Here is a 24,318-nt window from a genome sequence, read left to right on the forward strand (position 1 = left end):
GTATGTAGGTTAGAGACTAGGTAAGAGCCGCTGTCTAATTGAGGGCCGCCTCAAACCAGAATGTGGCGCAGGAAAGGCACTTTCCATGTTTGTTTCTCAAAATGGGCAGCACAGTGGCTAAATGGTTAGCACTTCCACCTGGTAGTACTAGGGTTGTTGGTTCGAATCCCAGCCCAATCTAGGCATCCCACCTGCCTAGAGTTTGCATGTTCTCCCTGTGCCTGCATGCGTTTCCTCCGGGTACTCCGGTTTCCTCCCACACTCCAAAGACATGCTGGTAGGTGAATTGGATCCTGTCTAAATTGGCCCTAGTATGTGTATGTACAGATGTAAGTTAGGGACCTTAGATTGTACGCCCCTTGAGGGTTAGGGACTGATGTGAATGTACAATATATATGTAAAGCGCTGCGTAAATTGACGGCGCTATATAAGTACCTGAAATAAATAAATGGAAACAAGGAACTTCTCATAGTTGCTTGTTAAATATGCCAGTGAAGAATCTTGTTACATCTGAGCAATATGTGCAAAAAATTTCTACTGCACTCTTGCAAGTAAGCATCATTCCCAGCCTTCTCTTTAAACTATAAAACACCTCCCCTTATATTATACAGATGATAGAGGGGAGGTATTTTGAGACCAAACGCACTTCCTGTCCTAGGGTGACACTGCTGCCCTTTCATAAATGCAGTAAATTGAGAGAGTGTTGTCACCCTAGAACAAAAAGGTATGTTACTGGCAAAATTGCAGGGTGAAAATAAAATTAAAAAAAAAAAACCATGAATGCAGCCACCATAACACAGGACTGCAAAACTGAAACATATTACATTTTTGTTCTTGGGTTTAATTCTATTTTAAGAAAAAGACTACTCCATAATGGGAAAGTTGGTGTACGCTGCTAGAGTTTTTTAAACCTGTTATGTTTTTTTGTTTTGTCATTAAATAGTGCCGTGCATATATCTCTATAATCTCATATATGAATTAAAGCATCCAAACCATGCGATTATGCAACAATAGTGAATACACTGAATACAACTTAAAAGTCCATAATGTGTGCTTGATCCTGCATTTATAATTTGTTCCCAAATGGTCAGTCCACCCGATTCCATGCAATGTGGATCTACAATCTGGTGGAACTTCTGTGCAGATTTCCACATAAAACAAACAGGGCAGCATATTGGCTAAATGGTTAGCATTTCAGCCTGGCAGTACTAGGGTCGTTGGTTCAAATCCCAACCATGGCACCACCTGCCTAGAGTTTGCATGCTCTCCCTGTGCCTGCGTGGGTTTCCTCCCACAGTCCAAAGACATGCTGGTAGGTTAATTGGATCCTGTCTCCTAGAATGTAAGCGCTAATGAGCAGGACCCTCTGTTTCCTCTTGTACCAAATTGTATTATAACTGTAATGTCTACCTTTATTTTTAAAGCGCTGCGCAAACTGTTGGCGCTATATATATATGGCGTATGTGTATGCATGAATGTGAGTTAGGGACTTTAGATTGTACGCCCCTTGAGGGTTAGGGACTGATGTGAATTTACAATATATAGGTAAAGCGCTGTGTATTGATGGTGCTATACAAGTACCTGAAATAAATAATGTGAAGACGATCGCCTTGTTTCTTGTTGGGTCAAATGATGGAGCGGTGGAAGAAAAGTGCCCAGGAATAAAGAGATGGACTTTTAAAATTTTATAAGTAGGCCAGCAGCTCTTGTTCTCTGGGCTTCTAAAGTGCTACAGGCTTTGGACCATGCTATCTCAACCAATCATCATTAGTGGAACACAAGTATGAATGCTGGAATGCTGACAAAGTCTACCAGTTCTGTCTGTCTGCGTCAGGACGTCCTCCCTTAACACCTAGCAACACTGGAGCCTCACATTTGTGCATTTTTGCACAAAATGTAGCACAGCCTATTCACTTAAATCGACTGCCCTACACCCCAAAATCGCACCAAAGTAACTCATGCACCTTTTTTTGTAGGCTACTTAGGCGTGTCTTTCGGTTGAGTATTTTAGCGCATTTTGAGGCATTGCAAAAATGCATTCTTTTAGCGTGTTTGGGTATCATTAATTATAATGGCACCCCAAACATGTGTTGCAGCACGTTTCCGACACGTATCAGAAACGAGTGCAGTAAGATGTTTTCCTGCAGGCATTTATGATACTCTCAGGTATGAATGGGGCTGTAGATATAAACGGTCTATATGAAATGCTGCTGTTGCCTTTATATAGTTACACCTGCAGAAAGAAACACACAGCATCTGTGCATGAATACTAAAGAAAACTGGTGCGCAGAATTCAATTGGAGACATCAGTTTTCACGCTTCAATGAGTTTTAGCCCTGGTTCACACTGATGCGGTGCAGAATTTGCAGTGTTTTCTGTGAGAATTCCGCACCGCATCAGAATAATGCGAACCGCTGCGGGTGTGCATGTTAACGACAACAACGGCCTAAAGCGCGATGCGATGTGCAGAATCGGATTGTATAGGTGTGAATACCCATGCAATCCAATTCTAGTGCGGAACAGAAAAAGGGTCCTGCACGTTTTTGGCGCAGGTGCGGTGCAATTAGAGCCATACAAAATGTATGACTCCAATCGTGCCGCATACAAATCGCATGTGATTTGCACAGGAATGCGGTGCGGTTCTGGTGCGAATCACATGCGATATGCCGCACCACATATATGCAAACCAAGGCTTATACACATTGCAGATTCCTGTGCAGAAAAAAAATCTGCATGTGATGCTAGCATTGTGGTGTGAACAGGGCACATAGAGAACAATTGATTTTGTTGTGCCCTTACAGAACACATGCAGAAAAACGGATGTCTCTGCACCATGGTATGAACGAGCCCTTATTGGATGGATCACCAGGTGAAAAAAAGAAAGAAGCCTAAAAAAGAAAACGAATATGGTCACCACACCTAAGAGTTGGTAAGCTGCAATATATAACATTTTTGTTTTTGGACTTCGTTTACATGTGTTCATGGGGAGTGGCAAAAAGCAACAATAGAGGGTTATACACATGCCTTCGGCATGACACTATGCATCATGGCACTGCAAAAAGTATCATAATGCCTCCTTACCGCATGTCGCACACCCTTTGGATTTAGATACACTATAAAGCTTTTTTTGGTTGTACTTCTCCTGTGGATCACAGGAAAGCAGTTCATTCTGCACTCCTGAGACCTGTTTTCAGCTGACAGCGGGCTGAAATCTGCTGTTGGCTGACGTCACTCAGCTGGTCCAGGCTGGGGAAAGATCCTGACTTTAAAGTCAGGATCCACCTAGGTGTTTGGACCAGCACCAGGTTCAGCCTTCAAGTGATCCGCTGAGAGCCTTAGCCAGCCGCTTTCTCCTCCTCCACAGCCCAGCATTCCAGTGAGAGCTGGTGGGAGCAGAGCAGAGAGCGGCGACTGACAGTCACCAGCTTTGCTCACTGAGAACTGAAAGATCAGTGGCCTTTGATCGCTCAGTTCTCAGTCGGAGGGGTACAGATGCAGCCTTGGACCTATTACAGCATCCACCTAGGTAAGTATGATTTTTAAAAAAAAAAAAAAAAACGACATTTCAAGTGGTATTAAACCCAAAGACAAGCATTTATTATATTGCCAATCATCTTTATTGGCAAGTACTGTACATTACATTATCAATTCTAAAATGTGATGGATGGATTAGTTTTCTTTTTTTTAGGCCTTCTTACCTTTATTTTCATTTGATGGTCCAACAAGTAAGTCTGTTTTTTTGTCTTAAAAAGTGCTACTAAACCCACAACAGTAGAATCAGTCTGTATATGCAGCAATGCGTGTTTGTTATACTCACTGGGAAACCTAAGGGGTTAATCCTCTGCATTGTGTAAAAAGGCTGTTTGATCCTGTTTTCTCTGCCCCTCCTCTTGTTCAAGTGTCCACATGATAAGACAAACCGAATCAGTAGCCCTTCTGCACATGCTCAGTTTAGTGTGTATGCTAAAGAAGTTTTTTTTACTTCTTGGGAGAGTGCACATGATCAGAACACAGCCAATCAGCACTGTCCAGACAGAGGTCAGGGGTTTTGCATCCTCCTAGAGCAGAAAGAAAACTCCTCCTACAAGCTTTAACCAGTGCTCAGCTGAAGTCACAAGACTGCTATAACTGCTGATGAGAAAAAGGTATTTAGCAGTTTATATTTACTAATATAATTGCATCACCATGTTCTATTGGAGACCAGGTATAGTGAATGCTGGGTCCTGGGTTTAGTAACACTTTAAGTTGTTCTGCAGGTGTAGCAGTTAGAGAGTTGAAACAACCCATCTGCTACTGACAGGGGTGCTTACATTGATCAGGCTTTATTTTTGTACAACCTTTATCCCAATAGTAAAAAAATCTGTTTGCTGTAACTGCTTATAAAGTGTGAGCTGGAGTTTGGCTTCAAAGTGTTAGTATATATAAATCTGCTAGTACATCTAACACTCCCCTCCCCCAAATTAACAATTCTGCTGTCCAAAGGTGCCCCTGTGCTCCTTCATCCAGAGTGGGGGCATTCTAATATGGGAGGTGTGTTTCTGGCCAGCTTAGGTGAAACCAGGTGATAAAGCCTAAGAAAACAAATGCAGCCATCACATCTATTAGTCCATTTTGGGTTGGTCAGTATGTTATACCAGAACCAGGGACACACCCATGGACAAAGCAATCAAACCTAGAATGGAGATCAGGGAAGCCGGGCAATTTGGAGTTTTCCCATCACTCACCTGACAGTGGTGGTGGATCTCCTGGACTCCTGCAGGCAGCAGATGGCAGAGTGTAGCCTGTCCTTGGGGGACAGACTATGGCCCCTCTTGTGCAGCAGGAGGCTCAGGCTGCGCCTCATCTTGCTGGGCAGAGCTGACAACACCCGACTCTGATGGATCATACACAGGCTTCAGGTCACACCAAATATACCCAGCCAGACAAATATGGGAGAGGATCCAGGACCCGCCTCCTCTTCACAGGTCAGCCCCGACTCCTCTGCCTCCCCTGCTGCTGCAGAACTTTGTACAGCTCACTCTGGCATGTCTACTCATTGACTGTGCAGATCGGCAAACATTGCAATCAGTTCACTCCAGGATCCTTGGCTTACATCCAGCAGACTCTCAATGGACTCCAAGGATGCCTCTGCATGATATCAGCCATGCTGGGTTTATGGGGATGACTGGTGACTACTCCATCCCCCCAGAGTCTGCTGATCAATAACTGGAGACAGTGCAGAGGGGGGCCCTGGCTGGGGTCGGGGGATCAGTCTGCCAGGAACAGGTTAACATCTGCTACAGGACATACCTGTTTGCACAGCAGATAAGTGTCCGATCTGTGTACTTAACAGTCTCTGGCAGTGCTGAGCTGTATAAAATCACAGGAAAGGGCGTGGCAGGATCCCACCAATCAGAGGTCGGGAATTGGTTTGAGTCTTGCACACCCTATACCCCTCTCTATATAAGAGGCTCCGCAGGCTGAGCACAGCTGCTGAGACATCGCAGACATGGCACCCCCTGGAACCAAGAGAGTAAGTGCTTCCCGTCCATAGACCGGGGGGAAGAGAGACACCACAAATTGGGGTTTCTAGTTCATCTTCTGGTTGAGGGGGGCATAGTGACCATATCTTCTGCATTGGCATGCTGGAGTTTGTAGTTCATCTTCTGGATGAGGGGGGCATAGTGGCCATATCTTCTGCATTGGCATGCTGGAGTTTGTAGTTCATCTTCTGGATGAGGGGGGCATAGTGGCCATATCTTCTGCATTGGCATGCTGGAGTTTGTAGTTCATCTTCTGGATGGGGGGGCTCAGTGACCATATCTTCTGCGTTGGCATGCTGGAATTGTAGCTCATCTTCTGCATGAGGGGGGCATAGTGACCATATCTTCTGCATTGGCATGCTGGAGTTTGTAGTTCATCTTCTGGATGGGGGGGGGCATAGTGACCATATCTTTTCCCATGACATGCTGGAGTTTATAGCTCATCTTCTGGAGGGGTGGGGGCAGGGGCGGGCTGACAACTCATGGGGCCCCCAGGCAATAGGGGATCATGGGGCCCCTGTGTCTTTGCCCAAACTCAAAAAAGCCTATCAAAAAGGTACCAGGGGCATCTCATGGGGCCCCCTACTGACCCTGGGCCCTCGGACAGTGCCCGAGTTTCCAAATGGTCAGTCCGCCCCTGGGTGGGGGTACAGTAACAATATCTTCTGCAATGATATGCTGGAGTTTGTCGTTCATCTTCTGGATGGGGGGGGCAGTTACAATATCTTCTGCAATGGCATGCTGGAGTTTTTCGTGCATCTAGGGCAGGGGGGGGCACCGTGAGGACCATATATTTTGCCATGGAATGTTGGAGATGAAGTTAATCCTCAACAAGGGGGCACAGCCACAATATTTTCGGGGATGGGGGTTGTTAAAATGGCAATATCTCATGCAATGGCATGTTTGTAGCTCAGCTTCTGGGGGGTGGGCTAAGTGATCATATTGTTTGCCATGAAATGTGAATTGCTGGGGTTTGCAGTTCATCATATGGAAAGGGGGGGGGGGCCCAAAGTGACAATAGCTTTTTGCCATGACATGTTAGGGTTTGTAGTTAATCTACAGATGGGGGGGCACAGTGACCAAATCTCCTGCCATGATGCCATGAAATGCTGGGGTTTGTAGTTTATCTTCTGGGAGGTTGGGTGGTGGTGGTGGGGGGGGATTGATCATATCTCCCGCTATGACATGTTGGAGTTCATAGTTAATCTACAGCAGGGGAACACAATGACCATATCTCCTGCCATGACATGCTGGGATTTGTAGTTTATCTTGTGGGGTGGACGAACAGTGACAATATCTTCTGCCATGACTTGTTGGAGTTTGTAGTTCATCTAAGGAGGACAAAGTGACAGTAAGCTCTCGAGGGATTTGCAAGGGCAGTCTGACATTCGGGAGATGTCCCTGGATTTATCAATGACTAACCTTACATTGTCTATCAATTCTCAAATATTTTAAAGTGATATGAAACTGTTTTACAGCAATGGCTTTATATATGTTAACCCTTTGAGGACCAAGGGACGTATTTGTCCCATGTTTTTAATTGCGTGTATCATCTGATTAGGAACTTAAAACTTTTTTTTTTTTTTTTTTTTTGAGTCAAAATAGTAGTTCTTATCAACAGACAACAAATGGATCTAGCTTATTGCCAATTATTTCATGAAATGGCTTAGTTACAGCAACTGAAGTGTACGAACTTTAAAAAAAAAAAAATTGATTCTTTTGGCGTTCCAAAATCTTACAATCCTCAAAGGGTTAAGTCATGTATGCAGTGTCTCTGTCATTACACTGGTGTAGGATGGGGACACTGGGGAGTTGGAACAAAGAAACCATATCTGCCAGTAAAATCTGGACTCAGTAAAACTGCTATGTATTGTGGTGACACTATGTAATGTATCAGTGTCCAGCAGAGTACTGGTTAATCTTGTAGGAAGGAGTTTTCATACCCCCCCCCCCCCCACCCTAAAAAAAAAAGAACCTCTAGCAATACACACCAAACTGAGCATGTGCAGATTGCCTCCAAAGCTCTGTTCTATCAGCAGATGGATTGGGGACAGTATAAAGAAGAGGGTCAGAGGACACAGGATGAAACATGCTTTTTACACAATGCAGGGGATTAACCCCTTAGTTTCCACAGTGAATAGAACAAGCATGCTTTACTGCATATACAGACTGATTATACTGTTGTGGGTTTAGTAACACTTTAATTTTTAAATCTGTCAGCTTTCAGACCACAATGTTTATCTATAAAGGCAATGTTACATATTTGATACAAATAAGTGCTAAAGCCATAAAGATCACAGTATTTTAATCTTCAAATATACTTTGTACTGAAGGATGATAGGGAAAAAACTTAATGTACAATGAAGATTGCAGAATTGTATATCTACTGTACTATTAGACTTGGCTTTTTTTTTTTTTTGCATTAAACATTATAGGACTTTCACTTCTGTGCATAAAACACTAGAACTTTTGTACATAAATCACTATGGGATCTGCAGTTCTGTGCATGAAACATTATGGGATTTGTAGTTCTGTTCAGCATGCACAACTGGTCCTGCATACAATTGCATTCAGATATGGCAAGAATGACTAGAAAATATTCAAATCAGCCAAAAAATACCTGTTGAGTATGCTCGAAATCGTTACCATTATCACACCCTTAAAATATATAGCAGAGAGGTCCATAATTTAAAAAACAAATCCACTGCTCCTCACTAGTAATATATAATCTTAGAATACATACTAACAGACTATCTCTTATAATAATATAATAAAATCTTACTGGATTTGGAAATAAAGCCATTGTAAATGGATAGAATCATTATAATGAGGACTGTTTCCTCTATTTCAAGAGAGCTAGCAAGTAATTCTTGATTTGAAAAATGCCAATAGCAAATGAAACAAAGGAAATCTACTGTATATCTGTAGGATACAAGGAATCTCTGATATTTGAATATTTTCACTAGTTTATCATGTATGGGTTCCATTATAGAAATCTGTTATTTTGCTCTAATCATGGCCATGCAGCCAGAAAAACTTGGCATGGGCAGGGTGTACTCCCTATGTGATACACAGATATGAAACAAATCCTCCTACATAAGTTGTACCTGTCTATCTGCAGTCTTCTCTTCTTTTAAATCTGTTCAAAGTGCTGAATTTATAAAGCGTGTCTGGGAGTTCAGAAAAAAGGGGGTGGATTCATGGATTGGACGAATACATTTTGTTAAGATGATAATAGTACCAAAAATCCTGTATAAATTTCAAATGCTCCCAATAAACTTACCTGGATCCTTTTTTTAAGATGAGAAAAATAAGGGGGTATATATGGGAAAATAAAAAAACAAGAATTAAACATGAAACCCTATGTAATAAAAAAGAGAACGGAGGATTACATTTGCCAAATATAAGGAGATATTATAAATCCGTATTATTAGCAAGGGTGGTGGAATGGACATATAAGTCACAGGAAAAAAGTGGGGTCATGATGGAAAGTATATTAAGTAATGCACGAATGGAGAAGATTATTTGGATTCCATGAAAATTTTGATTAATAGATGAAAAAAGTAATCTGGGTTTGATCAAATGCTTTTAAGGGCAGAGGAGAGAGCTGGGGTCTAATAGACCCCATATTTCCCCATAAAGAGGACCTATCACTGGATAAAATTTGCCATGTTCTTTTTCTCAATGGTATACATGTATACGCACATCCCACAAGCATATGTAAACAGCAATTGTACCACACTTGTGAGGTATCAGCACAAACATCAGGGCAAGACCAATAATTCTAGCACAGGGGAGGACTGACCATTTGGAAACTTGGGCTCTGCCCGAGGGCCCGGGATCAGTAGGGGACCCCATGAGATGCCCCTGGTACTTTTTTTTTTTTTTTTTTTTTATAGGCTTTTTTGAGTTTGGGCAAGGACACGGGCCCCATGATCCTCTATTGCCCGGGTGCCCCATGAGTAGCCAGTCTGCCCCTGTTCTAGCACCAGAGCTCCTGTGTAACTCTAAACTAGGAACCTGTAAAGTCTCAAAGCGTCACTTATGGAGATTAAGTACTGTAGTTTGTAGCCATTCCACAAGCATGCGCAGTTTTAAAGCGCAACATGTTGGGTACCTATTTATTTAGTGCAACATCATTTTTTTTTTAAATAGTACCAAACAGTTGGGAATCATTTGTTTTTTCTGCATTAAAATTTATTAGTGTATTTATTTCCCCAAAAATTGTGTTTGAAAAACTGTTCACTATATATTCACTAGGGCCTCTGCTTAAAAAAATTTATGTTTTGGGTTGTAAGTAATTTTCTAGCCAAAACAAAATCATAATTTTTACATGAAGGAGAGAAGTGGCGGAATAGACTTGGGGCTGAAGCGGTTAAAATAAAGTATAATATAGCTTCCTATGTATTTACTAATGCTAGCAGCATAAGGCTGCATTCACATGGCTATAGGTACAGTACATTTAGCAAAATTGTTACAAAGTGGACTTTACTTCCACTTAATGAGAAAGATAAGTGTCAACAAGCTTGAGGACTCAGCTGAATAAACTATATGCCACATCAACAGTTCAGGTCACTGACTCTAAGGTCTGGTATTTCTACCCTCTGCCACATCTACCAAAGGTGAACCCCAACTCATCCCCTAACATTACTATGTACAATTATGGAAGGACTTATTTAGCAGGCCAATGATTCATGTTTGAAGTGCAATAAAGCATAATATTCAGCCACTTTGGCTTGCCATTGACATTTTTTGGGTTGGATGATGAGTTACTGTACTCTACAAATGGTCTCTCCTTCAGTACAAAAAACACATTGAGGGTGATTTACTGAAGAGTTAAGAAGTTGATTTAATGAAGCTTTGACAAAAAATGGAATCTGATTTGGTTTGTATGCAGAGCTGCACCAGATTTTGCACGCTCCAGTTTTAGTAAATTGACCCTACTAGTTGCAGCTACTTCTTCTTTTTGATACATTTTGTATATAAAACGCTTCCTCCGCAGTATTTGTGAGATCCTTAAATTTTTTTGTTCTGAAACTATTAGTTATTAAAAACAGATTGTGTAATTATTCTTAAAGTCTTCAGGCACACAAGATTAAATGCCAAGCAACATTGGTACAGATAATAGTTGGACTATTTATATAGCTCGGGGTAGAGCAGACAGGTAGAAATGAAACTGCATATGCTGGTATTGGAAGCTGGCATGGAATGACTGGCAAGGAGAACCTCATCCATTTGTAGAGCTCATTTATGACACCCCTAAGACTGTTTCCTCTGCTAATGCCACGTAGGATTGTAATTTTTGGATTACAACATGAAGGGTAATATAATTTCATTTAAAAAACCAGAAGACTACCCCACTCTTATTCATGTCTTCCCCATTTAAAAGACTTTTACCCACCAAATACCCTATCATCTGATTCCTCCAAGGTTTGAGGAGAGGGCAGCCTGGAGGAAGATAACCTGATAAAATGTGCTGGCCAACATTTGCTTACAGGTGCTGTGGTGGTATTGTCCACTCAAATGTCTCACTGCCCAGGGGAGATGGCACAGCACATGTTTTCTAGCTGGTAGTAGCTCCTTTCAGCAATCTCCAACAAGATGAACAATGTTGTGGTATATATTCAAAATATATATTTGCTTCATTATCATAAATAAACAACTCTCACATTGCTACATATTCAGATGAGTACCAATATTCGGCCCATACCTAATTCCCATAACTGTTCTCAGGGCCTTTTGGAACGCCTGGATGCGGGAGAGATTGTGATCGGAGATGGCGGCTTTGTATTTGCCCTGGAGAAGAGAGGCTTTGTCAAAGCTGGGCCCTGGACACCAGAAGCTGCAGTAGAGCATCCTGAGGCAGGTATGTATATATTTTATCAATTCATTTCATTGAACCCATCAGATATCACATGCCAAACTATAGTAACCAATGTATCACTGATTTGATTCTTTGCTGTCAGTTAAATTTGTCTATACTACTATTGCTCTCTGCACTGCTTTATTAAAAAAGCTTGATGTCTGCTAATGTATTTTTTTTTTCTTTGAGAATAACCAAAGGAAAACTGTTGCTGCATTTAATAGCTTTTAGGGTAGAGCTAGTAACAAATATATGATGGCGGTCAAGCTAACAGGTACAATTCAAACTAATTCTTTCCGTTTTTATAATATATATATATATATATATATATATATATATATATATATATATATATATATATATATATATATATATATATATTGCCAAAGGTATTGGGATGCAGTGCTTGTCAACTTATGAGATAAAGAGGGCCTCTGACATTACCACAAGGATGCACATAATGCTCAATATACACTATATTGCCAAAAGTATTGGGACTCCTGCCTTTACACGCATATGAACTTTAATGGCATTGCAATTTTAGTCCATAGCATTCAATATTGAGTTGGCCCGCCCTTTGCAGCTATAACAGCTTCAACTCTTCTGGGAAGGCTGTGCACAAGGTTTAGGAGTGTCTATGGGAATGTTTGACCATTCTTACAGAAGCGCATTTGTGAGGTCAGGCACTGATGTCGGACGAGAAGGCCTGGCTCGCAGTCCCTGCTCCTAATTCATCCCAAAGGTCTTCTATTGGATTGAGGTCAGGACTTTGTGCAGGTCAATCAAGTTCCTCCACCGCAAACTCGCTCATCCATGTCTTTATGGACTTTTGCTTTGTGCACTGGTGGGCAGTCATGTTGGAACAGGAAGGGGCCATCCCCAAACTGTTCCCACAAAGTTGGGAGCATGAAATTGTCCAAAATGTTTTGGTATGCTGACGCTTCAAGAGTTTCTTTCACTGGAACGAAGAGGCCAAGCCCAACCCCTGAAAATCATCCCCACACCATAATCCCCCCCCCCCCCCCCAAACTTTACACTTGGCACAATGCAGTCAGGCAAGTACCATTTCTCCTGACAACTGCCAAACCCAGACACGTCCATCTGATTGCCAAACAGGGAAGCCTGATTGGTCACTCCAGAGAACACATCTCCAGTACTCGAGTCCAGTGTCAGCGTGCTTTACACCACTGCATCCGACACTTTACTTTGCACTTGGTGATGTAAGGCTCGGATGCAGCTGCTTGGCCATGGAGACCCATTCCATGAAGCGCTCTACACACTGTGCTAATCTGAAGGCCACACAAAGTTTGGAGGTCTTTAGCTATTGACTCTGCAGACAGTTGGCAACTTCTGTACACTTCAGCATGGTCTGACCCCACTGTCATTTTATGTGGCCTACCACTTCGTGGATGAGTTGCTGTTGTTCCCAGTTGCTTCCACTTTGTTATAATTCCACTAACAGTTGACCGTGGAATATTTAGTAGCAAGGAAATTTCATGGATGGACTTATTGCACAGGTGGCAACCTATCACGGTACCACGCTTGAATTCACTGAGCTCCTGAGAGTGATCCATTCTTTCACAAATGTTTGTAGAAGTAGTCTGCATGCCTAGGTGCTTGATTTTATACACTTGTGGCCATGGAGGTGATTGGAACACCTGGATCCAATGATTTGGAGTGAAGTCCCAATACTTTTCGCAATATTGTGTATGTATGTCACCTGCAGCCAATACATGCTGCTCTTTAAAAACACATGGGGCTGACATTCATTTTTGCAGTGGCATCCCCACACATCTAAAAACGGAGCGCATTTGCACATGCAGAAACCGCAAGGAAATCGCATGGTGCAAAAGCAAAATGCAATTTCCCAACCGCTATGTTTTTTAAAATGCTGCAGAAAACTTTTTCCGGCTTGAAATGCAGGTACAGCAGCCCAATCAAATGACTGGGCTGCTCTGCCTGTACAAATGTGGGCCACAAATGTGCAAGATTGTGAACCTAGCCTAGGGGATCAGAAAACATCTCCCTTCACCAAAGAAATTCAGGTTTTAAAATGTGAAAAGGGGCCCAAAGCTCCACTTGCTCACTAATATTAGTATATAATCCTGTATTTCGCTAAATATAAAAATACGAAACACTCCAGGGATAAATAAACAAATGATGTTGTAATCATTCACCTAAGTGATATTTAGATGATATTTCGCTTTTCTAAAACACTGAGGTGTCTATTCGAAAAATGTGTGAATCTTGGATGGAAAATGGTGTAAAACTTGAGCACAAACATTTATAAACTGACCCCTGTGTATCATTAACAGTTGCCTTTTTAATTCAACTTTTTGGTTTAACATTTTTACACCTTTTTGGTGCATCTTGGTGCTGCTGGTTTCTTGCAGCCTCTTTGTACATATTTCTTGTCTACATGCATGCATTCCTGGCAAGAGTACATGTCGTTTGTTGGGGAATTTCCTGATGTGGACCATGGGGGAGATTTACTAAAACTGGTGAACTCCGAATCTGGTGCAGCTGTGCATGGTAGCCAATCTGCTTCTAGATTCAGCTTGTTCAGTTAAACTTTGACAATAAAACCTTGAAGTTGATTGGTTCCTATGCAGAGCTGCACCACATTTTGCATCGTGCAATTTTAGTAAATCAACCCCCATATTTGCATAATGTGTATTGGAACAGCCATTTGTAGCTTGCATAGGCAGCCAGCACTGTCCTGCCATAACAGGAAGCCCCGATCAAGTGCACCCACACTATGAAATGTACTACTCCCCCCTCAAACGAGGAGGGAGCATGATAGTGTTGTGTCCACAGACACTGCTGTAACAATCTGTGCATTCATTAATTAAAATCTCTTGTTCTGAAATGAGAAGGAAGGAGTCAGTTGGATGAGCATAATGCACTTTTCCCATATCTAGCCAACATTAAACTTTTTAGCTTGGGGTGGACAGACCAAGTCTCTTCTAAGTGATTTGATAATAAAATGATTATGGCTTTTTGTTACTTGTATCAAGTTTACTTTACCTGTATTGCTTTCCGCTCTTTCACAGTGCGACAACTACATAGGGAGTTCCTCCGAGCTGGGGCAAATGTCATGCAGACCTTTACTTTCTATGCCAGTGATGACAAGCTGGAGAACAGGGGCAACTATGTAGCAGCGAAGATCTCAGTGAGTGTTTTGGTCTTTGTGATGAATTGTATTTTTGCATGAATATGGCTTGTTCCTTACGTCTGTAAAGGGCCTGAACAGAAAGAATCACGCCTTTTGTGAAGAGCAGAGTCTGCCCAGGGATTCTGAACAGTAGCTGGACTCTGTCCTGGAATTAGTACTTGTGTAGAGAATGTAACCAGCTGCAAATCCTAACTATACCTAAACCTGCTCCCACCTCCATTCTAAGCCTGTTGTAACTACCGTGTGAAAGGTAAAGTATCTATATTTAAAGTGTTAATAAACCCAGGACCCTGCATTTGCTATATCTGGACTCCTACAGTACGCAGAACATGGAAATGCAATTATTTTGCTAAATATAAACTGCTAAATACCTTTTTTATTCATCAGCAGTTATAGCAGTCTTGTGACTTCAATCAGTGTCCAGCAGAGCACTGGTTAAGGGGGAGTTTTCAATCTCCCTGAATTGTCCTATGAGGCTGCATAACCCCTGACCCCCTGTCTGGACAGCACTGATTGGCCCTGTGCTGATCACATGCCCTCTGTAAGAGAGAATCTCTAGCTATACACACCAAACTGAACATGTGCACCTTGCTCCCAAGGCTCTGTTCTATCAGCAGGTGTATTGGGAACAGTAGAAGGGGAGGATCAGGGAAGACAGGATCAAACCTCCTTTTCACACAGTGCAGACGTTTAACCACTTAGGTTCCACCGTGCGTATAAGAAGCACGGTTTTCTGCATATACAGACTGATTTTACTGCTGTGGATCTAGTAACACTTATGCTGAGGGTGCTTCAGTCCAGTCACATGATGTCTCCAATGGCCAGCTGGAGAAGGGGGGAGAGAATGCTGTCTATGGCTGAATAGCCTGGGCGATGACATCACCCATATTGCTATGGGGCATCTGTTGTCCATTGTCCCTCTACACTGAAGCCTGCGCTGAGGGCTGATCATGTGTCCAGACCAGAGCACCCTCAACGTAGGAAAGTATAGAAGTTTTTCCTTTTACAGGATAGTTAGAATAGGGATGGGAACAAGTTTAAAAATAACATGTCTATACTTACCTGCTGTGTGCATTGGTTTCCCACAGAATTGCCTGAATTCTCCTCTTCTGTTCCCTGCAGTCTCCCCTTGGCCCCTCCCTCCTGTCGGGTGCCCCCACAGCAAGCTGCATGCTATGAGGTCACCCACTGCTCCATGTGTCCATTCACACGTGGAGCCAAGACTTAGTCCTGCCCCTCTCTCTTCTCATTGACTGCTCTCTCAGCCAATGAGGAGAGAAAGTCCTGGGATAGCTGAGACTCCAGTGTACATTGCTGGATCGGGAGGGGGCTTAGGTGAGTATTAGGGGGAGCTGAGAGGGCTGCTGCACAGGGAAGGTTTTTTACCTTCATGCATAGAATGCATGAAGGTAAACCTTGAGCCTTTACAATCACTTTAAGTATAGTTAGGATTTGACTAGACTTCCACTTTAAGTGATATCTGTAAGTTGGAGCTGTTGGGCAATTTGTGCAGTCACCTTTTTTAGATCTATTAAAACTATGTAACATGAGGACCTCTAAACTTTCAGTCAATTTGTATCCAGTCAGGCAGGGCCTTGCACCAAATAGCTGTTTATCGATCTAAAGTAGACCATACAGTAAAATTATAACCTGTATGGTAAGCAATAGTTGTGGCTGTAAGGTGAGCTGTGAAAGCTGCTTAAAACATCAGGATGTAAAGAATGTCTATTGCAATAAGCTGACCTGGGCTTGGATGGTGCTGGGGGGAGTGCCTGGGGCAGTCCTGGTTGGTGCTCCCCCAGATGCTTTGCATCACCTCGGTGTGAAATGAAAGATTGCTCAGACAAATGCATAAATCTGTCATACCACAGCCTGTTATGCCCAGCTGTATATTAATTCCATACTATTAATGTATATTTGAAAATACCTGACACTTCTATTCTATTTCCAGGGCCAGAAGGTCAATGAAGCTGCCTGTGATATAGCACGGGAGGTGGCAAATGAAGGTGATGCCCTGGTGGCAGGTGGGGTTAGCCAAACTCCATCGTATCTCAGCTGTAAGAGTGAATCTGACGTGAAATCAATATTCCGAAAACAACTTGACGTCTTTGTTAAGAAAAATGTTGATTTTCTCATTGCTGAGGTGAGAACTAATATCAGGTATGATTCTCATTGCCCAAAATGATTCCACCATAGAGGTCCTCTAGCTACTTTAATATAAAGTTCCAGTTTTGAACATAACTGAAGCCATTCCCATCTTGCTTATCGTGTGTCAAATATTCCTTAATTGCTTTCCTTGTGTATGTATTAGGATACCATCTACTTTGAAAGGTTTTGATAGTTTACCAGAATTTATCTCGAGAGGATCTGCCTTTGTAATCACATGATCAGCCTCAGTGCTGTATTAAAAAACCCTGTCTTTCCTTTACACCTGGATAAAACTCCTCAAACTTTCAGTGCAGTGAACCGAAGAAAATTACCGGGGATCCTTTATACCAGTGGTCTCCAAACTGGCCAGAGAGCCAGATATGTCCCTTTTTTGCTTGTCTCTATCTGGCCCTTGAGGCACTATTTCTCCCACTGAAACAAGCTGCTCTTCCTTCCGCTGACACCAATGATGAGACACCATTCCAACGAAGGGGCACTGTTCCTCCCACAAATACCGATGATAGGACATTGATTATGTCCATGACACCAGGCGTTTTCTACTCCCACTGGCCAGTCTGGCCCTCCTAAACTGAGGGACAGTAAATTGGCCCTTTTTGTTTAGAAAGATTGGAGACCCCTGCTTTATACCATGCAAAGGGGAGGCTGTTTTTCAATTGAAACATCTATGCATTTGTCTGGGAGAAGACTATGAGCCAGTTCAACAAGCAGGGGGATGAAGAGCTCCTTTCTGCATACCTAGTACTGCTTCCATGGTTGCAAGGAAGATGAAACAGAATCAATCAAGTAGTTTTTAGAGGAACAACAAAAGGAACTAAACAGTCAGGTGAGAAGGACCAAAAAGATTCAAAGGGCCTTCCCATAAAACCCTGAATTACAGTATCACCTTGCTTAACAGAAGTTATTTCATGTATTTAGATTGTAAGCTCCACGTGCAGGGCCCTCATATTCCTCCTGTACTGAAATGTATTGTAATTGTACTGTCTCACTTATATTGTAAAGCGCTGAGCAAACTGTTGGCGCTATATAAATCCTGTATAATAATGTAGTAGTTTTTGACAGAAAAAGAAAAGATGTATTCCACCCTTAACGCAAACCTTCACGTGCCTGCATGCTTGACTAATTTTTTGGGCTTTGTAATAGATGAAGTAACAGTCTTTCAGATTGAAATGTTGTTTGCCTGTCCTTGCCTCTCCTTGTGTCCCTGTGGCTACTGCATTTGATGGGGTCAATAGGGAGAAGAGGAAAGGGCAGATCAAAGAACAATTTTGTTTAAGGCAAGTCAGGTATACAGGCACTAACTGTGGTTGTTACAGGTTGCCTGAGCCTGTAACAACCACAGCTTTGCTTTCTGGAATAGTGAGTAGATAAATGTCTTGGTCCTTAGCTGTCCAGATGCCCTTCTATTGCCCTGTCGCATGCATTCCATTTCTTTCCTGAGGCAACCTGTCTACCTGGAGGGGCATAGCCAAATGTCACTATCATCATAACTAGTCCTGATTGGTCATGCACTCTTTGAAATGGCAACTTTTTTTCTCTTTCAACTAATAGTTTAACTTAAAGAAACATCTCAGATTTGATCTTCATTGCTAACCTGACCCTGTGTAAGCTCTACCTGGGCTAACCTTGTTTAAGTCAAAGCTTTCACATTGCTTGATATGCACACAGGGTGAGAGGGTACATATAGTTGGCAGGTAGTTTAAGGACATCCTGTTCCCTGTAATTGGACTTCAATTTTACTGTAACCACCATTCTTTCAGTACTTTGAGCATGTGGAGGAGGCAGTGTGGGCTGTGGAGGTCCTGAAAGAAGCAGGAAAGCCAGTGGCTGCTACATTATGTATTGGACCAGAAGGAGACATGAATGGGGTTCCTCCAGGGCAGTGTGCAGTCAGACTGGCAAAAGCTGGTAAGTTTAAGCCAAAATTTTAGTTCTGAAGCCACAGATTTTACTTTTTCAGCTGGCATACTGGAATCGGTCTTGATGCATCTGAGCCATTTTTAGTCTGGCCCATGATATTGCTTGGTTCCCTTTTGGAAAACCGCTCAACCTGGTCATGCATCCCATGCTATTGGTTGAAGCCAAGCACTGTGGCTGTCCAAGCCAACTAAACCTGCCCCATTGATTGACACAAGGGGTTGATTTACCAAAGACTTTTTCCCTTGCAAAGTGAATTTTCCTCAGAGCTTGGTAGATTAAGTGAGGCTCTGCTGACATCAATCATCCAATCATGTGCAATAAAATGACTTTTTTTTTTTTTTTTTTTTTTTTAAATTTCCTTGTATGCGATTGGGCATTCTTTGCAAAGTTTAATTTCACCACATTCACTAAGCTATGGGAAAATTTCTATGGCTAAATGCAATTTCCCTTGCAAAGTGTACAGCCGATTTGCCTTTTGTAAATCAACCACCAGGAGTTTGAGCAGTTCCATGTTATTTCAGTATTACTGTTCATGAGTCTGGCTAATCTCTGCCCACTAAATACAAGGGCTGCTATTCCAAGAATCAAGAAAATTTTAGTGACTACACAAGTAGGAGCTGTTTGTCAGCCCCATTTTTAATTTATTTATTTTTTATTACATCTTGAAAGCCCAGTAAAGTTAAAACTTCTTTTCATGTCTGTTTTTGCCATTTCCGTAGCTCTGTCTATAGTCATTCATACAAATGTCTTTGTTCTGTACTCTAGGTGCCTCTGTTGTTGGGGTTAATTGCCACTTTGACCCAATGACCTGTGTTGCAACCGTGAAGCTCATGAAGGAAGGTTTGACTGCTGCCAATGTGAAGGCACATCTGATGACCCAACCACTTGCATATCATACACCTGACTGTGGCAAACAAGGTTTTATTGACCTGCCAGAGTTCCCCTTTGGTATGTTCACTAATACTGCAGAGATCACTGCTTTCCTGGAAAAAGATTATTCACATGCTTCTCTGATAGATTTCCTCCCAGCAAAGAGATGCAGTGTCTGCATGTCTTGATACAGACCAAACTAGACTAGCGAAGTATACTGTTACTGAATGAAGTGCATACCCCATTTACCAGCAGGGGACATAGAATTCTCACCAAGGTGCAACTGCAGAGTGACAGGTCTTTTCCGGAGCCATTGCAAGTGTAGATGTTGTGCTTTAGATATTACTAGAGTGGCCCTCAGGAGTGCCACAATTAAGACAGCTGGCTTGTGTTTGCAGGGCCAAAACCCAGTGCTAAGTTGCAGAGTAGGACAAGATCAGGAAAGGCTGAATCTCAGGGCAAGAGACAGGCAAATATAGTCAGGAGACCAGCCGGAGGTTTCGGCAGGAAGCAGGCAAAAACCGAGATTAGTCCAAGTCATTACTGGAGGCAACTATAAGTACCAATAGCCAAAACTAGAGTAGACTTATTCCAAAAACAGTCATAAAGATCTATATCTGACAAACAGCCTGGCAGAAATGGGAACCTTTGGTCAGTGATTTGCTCCCAATTTAAACCTTGCTGATTAAGACCAGGCGTGGCACTATGGTATTACTACATTGCAGTACTAAAAATCATCCAGCAAATGGAGGTAAGCATCTAGTTACCCCTGGTTCACATATTCGCGTTCCTGCGGGCAGTGTTTTGCGTGGGCACGAGAGCCCATTCATTTGGACTCCTGTGCCTCAGGATACGCTGGGAAGTCCCCGCACTTCTGGAAACGCAGGCTGCTCGGGAGCCTCTGTTCCAAGTACGGTTGCGATTTCCAGTGCAGACGGGGTACCATTAGAATTAATGGCACCTGCCCGAGGTTCCGCATTCTTCTGTGTGGGTGGTGCGGCTGCATAGATTTTTGTGCGGATCTGCAGCGGCACCACCTGCACTTGTGTGAACCTAGCCTTAGAGCAGCTTTAGACAACTCGGGAACACTGCAAAGGTACATATCTGCAGAAGGATAATTACAAATACCAAGCATAGAGACAGACGAGAGAGGGAATCTGCCCAAAATGTTTAGCTGTAGGAAAATGTAGATGTTTCCTTTCAGTACTAACCTAGAATCCATGTTTATTCACTAACCATCTTTTTTGGTCTATTTTAGCTTTGGAACCAAGAATTGTGACAAGGTGGGACATACACAAGTATGCTCGGGCAGCTTATAATCTTGGAGTGAGATACATTGGTGGCTGCTGTGGATTTGAACCTTACCACACTAGGGCAATAGCCGAAGAACTGGCACCAGAAAGAGGCTTCTTACCCCAGGGTTCAGAGAAGCATGGCAGCTGGGGAGGTGGTCTGGACATGCATACCAAACCTTGGGTCCGAGCAAGGTGAGAACAACAAATTTAGTCTTGCATCTGCAGATTCACAGGTAGAGCTAGTGTTTAGGGATTCATCTTCTCTAGGCAAGCAAGTGATCTAAATGATGGGGCCCCTTTATTTTTTATTTTTTTGTCCCTTTTGTGTTGGTTGATATTTGTATCTTGAAATTAATACAATAGGAATTGAAATTGGCATTTGGTAGACAACACAACAGAAAATTGTATCAAATACTTACCGTAATTTTCCTTTCCTGGCACCAATCCATGACAACACACGTGGTAATATGCTGTCATATTGGCGTCAGGAAAACGGAAAAGTGTGTCAAATTCTTACCGTAATTTTCCTTTCCTGGCGCCAATCCATCGCAGCAGATTGCCACACGCATGCTACCATGTTGGTGCCAGGAAAATTGTGTCATATTTTTATCGTAATCTTCCTTTCCTGGTGCCAATCCATTGCAGCATACTACTACATGTATGCTGCCATGTTGGTGACGGAAAACTATTTTTAGCAAAAGAACGATTGTTCATAGCAGTTTGTGTTTTTTTTTTTTTTTGGTTTTTTTTTTGGGGGGGGGGGGGGGTTTCTCCCTGCTAACATGTACAAACGGTTAAAACGGTATTGCTTCTGTGATAGTTTTACCTCATTCACTAAGATATGCAAAGATTCACTTTGCAAGCAAACTTGTCCTACTCCTTTGGTCAAACCCCACTGCGTTCAGTAATTGATCAGCAGCTGCTTGGGGTGCACAGGTGCAGCGTTAGTCCGGTCTCTATGAAGATCAATGCTTCACTAGAAGCTCTGTGCTTTTTATAGACAAACATTCCAGGGAAAAAATCTGCTGATGCTGCTTGTAATGGTAGATGGCACTGGAGTCACTGACTACACTGACCTGCCTATATCCTGGAGCTGAGCTTTAAGTACTTGATTTGACTTGGTAAAAGCCTTATGTAATCCCCTGTACAGCACCACTTTAACTAGCAAAGGAAGGGGCAGCCTTGGAGGGTAAAAGGGAAAGCACTTGTGCTGTAGAATATCTGAACTGGCAAGGATCCTTCTGACAGCAGAGTGCACAGAGCGATGGTCTTTGTTCTGCTTCTGGGGCCAGGTAGATGACTGGTCTGTATTGCTTTCAGGACTGGATGGACATAAATACAAATTAATACAGGTGAAACATCTCCCAACTGTAATTCCAGACAAACAGCGAAATACAGTATGTATTTCATTTGTGTACGTGGGAGCTGTTTTACTTGCCAAAAGGTGTTTTTTTTTTTTTTTTTTTTTTTTTTTTTTTTTCCCCTCTGTCCATGCAGTACTGAGATTTGCACAGTTCTGACATAGGGATACATCCTATCCGCATGCTCAGTCTACTGCAACACACCCGATTCACTCATTGTACTGCTTCTCCCTCTTTCTGCTGTGCAGGGCCTACAAGAGGCTGTTGCCAAGTCAAATTCAGGTACTGACACAGCTTGCATAATGTAACAAAAAAAAAAATTAAGGGTGTATTAATGATTAGTTACAGGCTGGAGCAAACCAGCGGAACTTGCTCTGATTTTTTTTTTTTTTTTTTTTTTTTTTTTGTGGGGGGAAACGGGGTGGAGTCAGTATCATTTTGCAAAATCTTCACCTAAGTGAGGATGGTGTCACTTTCCCCTCTTCCCTCCCACAGCCTCCTGAGGCACATCACATGTTCCAGGAGGCTGCAGGTGTTTAAAAGCAGAACCCCCTCCTTCCTACATCCAGGGGATGCAAGGTTTTGGCGGAAAAAATGCTTGACATATGTAAACGCACATTAACGCTAGTGGTTTCAGTGTACTTTAGAAATCATTGAGAATATGGCAAGATCATTGATAGGAGAAAAGAGAATCCACAATTCAGGAAGAAGCAGTAACTGTCAATTGGTACTAAAACTGCAGTCCCTGAGAGATGGGCCTTTTTCCACTATTATCCATCCACTTTAAGACTATCAGCTGTGGGTGGATGTGGCTGGAACATAAATAGATGTAACCTTAATGTAAGAGTAGAATAGCTGAGGTGACAAGATCTGTAGACAGTGTAATTGTAGATAAAATTTAATTCTGTAGTATCCCATACAGTATTCCCCTAATCTGTAATAGACATCTGTTCTTCAATTAGCATTTGAAAAGGACAAAGCAAGCTTCTAGATGAGTTGACACCTAGATGCCATTAAAACTATCCCTTCCATGTAGACATGGATTTTTCGCCTTCCTAAACCTCAAAGAAAAGTCCTAGTCACTTTGTCTGCAAGCAGGTAGACTAGGACTTTTCTTTTGAGGTTCAGGAAGATGAATCATATCTACAATAACACCACTTCAACAGATCTTGTCACCTCTCTGCTATTGGCAAAACTATCCTACCCTTACATTTGTGTTACATCCACATTCACATTTATGTTACAGTAGCCTTTCAATCTCAGTTGTATTAATTGATCTTTTTTTTTTTTTTTTTTTTTTTTTTTTTTTTGTGTGGCAGGGCCAGACGAGACTTTTGGGAGAACTTGCATCCAGCCTCTGGAAGACCATATTGCCCGTCAATGTCAAAGCCTGATGCCTGGGGAGTGAGCAAAGGAGATACAGAGCTGATGCAGCAGAAAGAGGCGACCACTGAAGAACAGCTGAAAGTGCTATTTGGAAAATCCTTCAAATCCAAGTAGATGGTCTTCTAATAACCTTCTGTAAGAATCCACAGAATTCTACAAAATGCCATCGATTCCTGTGTTCAGCAGTACATCATAATTCCAGCTGATTGCTTAACATAACTGACAGACTTTCTACAATAAATGATTTTTCTAAATAATTTTGTTGGTCATTTTGTTCTTGGTTTATACTTGACAGAACAATGATTAGATGGATAGACAGTACATTAACACAATATACCTCCAGCTCTTTAGATTCCCATCTTCCAATAAAGTGGAACTAAGGTCCTGCGTTACTCATTACAGGCAGGCTATTTTTTTGCAGAACAGACATGCCTACCTACCTGCTGTCCCCAGTCTCCAGCATGCAAACTGAGCTGTGGATGCTCAGCTCAACTTAGCTTATAGTGGCAACCCAATCCTTGTAAATCCTGAGCATTCGCAGGAGCAAATCATTCTGGCGCACATCTTTTGTCAGTCAATGAAGACTGGCACACAGAAGAAGATGCCAGCGAGGGATAGGGACCATTGGAGGAAAGGCAAGTATAGCCCTTTTTTTTTTTTTTTTTTTTTTTTTTTTTTTTTTTTTTTTTTTTTTTTCCTCCACCTTAAAATATAGGTGTACAAATAAAGAGTTTGTATTCTTAGATGCAGTAACCTAGAG

General features: G+C 42.2%; 2 protein-coding genes across 4 annotated transcripts in view; one reads left to right on the forward strand and one right to left on the reverse strand.

Moving 5' to 3' along the window:
- Window positions 1-5,332, reverse strand: part of DMGDH (dimethylglycine dehydrogenase) — a 55,694-nt gene extending 50,362 nt beyond the window's left edge. For 2 of the 3 annotated variants that reach the window (XM_089658364.1, XM_089658365.1), the window contains exon 1: window positions 4,725-5,332. In XM_089658364.1, coding sequence (XP_089514490.1) covers window positions 4,725-4,885 — 161 coding nt within the window. In that variant the 5' untranslated portion in view covers window positions 4,886-5,332. The remainder of the gene's footprint in view (window positions 1-4,724) is intronic. The other variant, XM_089658363.1, reaches the window with a different exon arrangement.
- A 26-nt stretch (window positions 5,333-5,358) lies between these two features.
- LOC149440629 (betaine--homocysteine S-methyltransferase 1) lies at window positions 5,359-23,815 on the forward strand. Its single transcript, XM_089658366.1, has 8 exons — window positions 5,359-5,512; window positions 11,256-11,388; window positions 14,439-14,557; window positions 16,512-16,703; window positions 18,487-18,634; window positions 19,412-19,594; window positions 20,775-21,003; window positions 23,492-23,815. Exons 1-8 carry the CDS (start codon window positions 5,489-5,491, stop codon window positions 23,670-23,672), a joined length of 1,209 nt encoding a protein of 402 aa, XP_089514492.1. The 5' UTR covers window positions 5,359-5,488; the 3' UTR covers window positions 23,673-23,815.
- Window positions 23,816-24,318: the final 503 nt, after the last annotated feature.

Source organism: Staurois parvus, unplaced genomic scaffold (genome assembly GCF_062004578.1).
Source record: "Staurois parvus isolate SC_StPar_1 unplaced genomic scaffold, SC_StPar_1.0 ptg001065l, whole genome shotgun sequence".
NCBI classification, from domain to species: Eukaryota; Metazoa; Chordata; class Amphibia; order Anura; family Ranidae; genus Staurois; species Staurois parvus.

What these genes read in the sequence shown, in the direction of transcription:
- LOC149440629 (XM_089658366.1), top strand. Translation starts at nt 5,489, where the DNA reads ATGGCACCCCCTGGAACCAAGAGA. An exon ending in CACCCCCTGGAACCAAGAGA is followed by an intron (nt 5,513 to 11,255) that starts GTAAGTGCTTCC and finishes AACTGTTCTCAG; the next exon opens with GGCCTTTTGGAACGCCTGGA. An exon ending in AGTAGAGCATCCTGAGGCAG is followed by an intron (nt 11,389 to 14,438) that starts GTATGTATATAT and finishes GCTCTTTCACAG; the next exon opens with TGCGACAACTACATAGGGAG.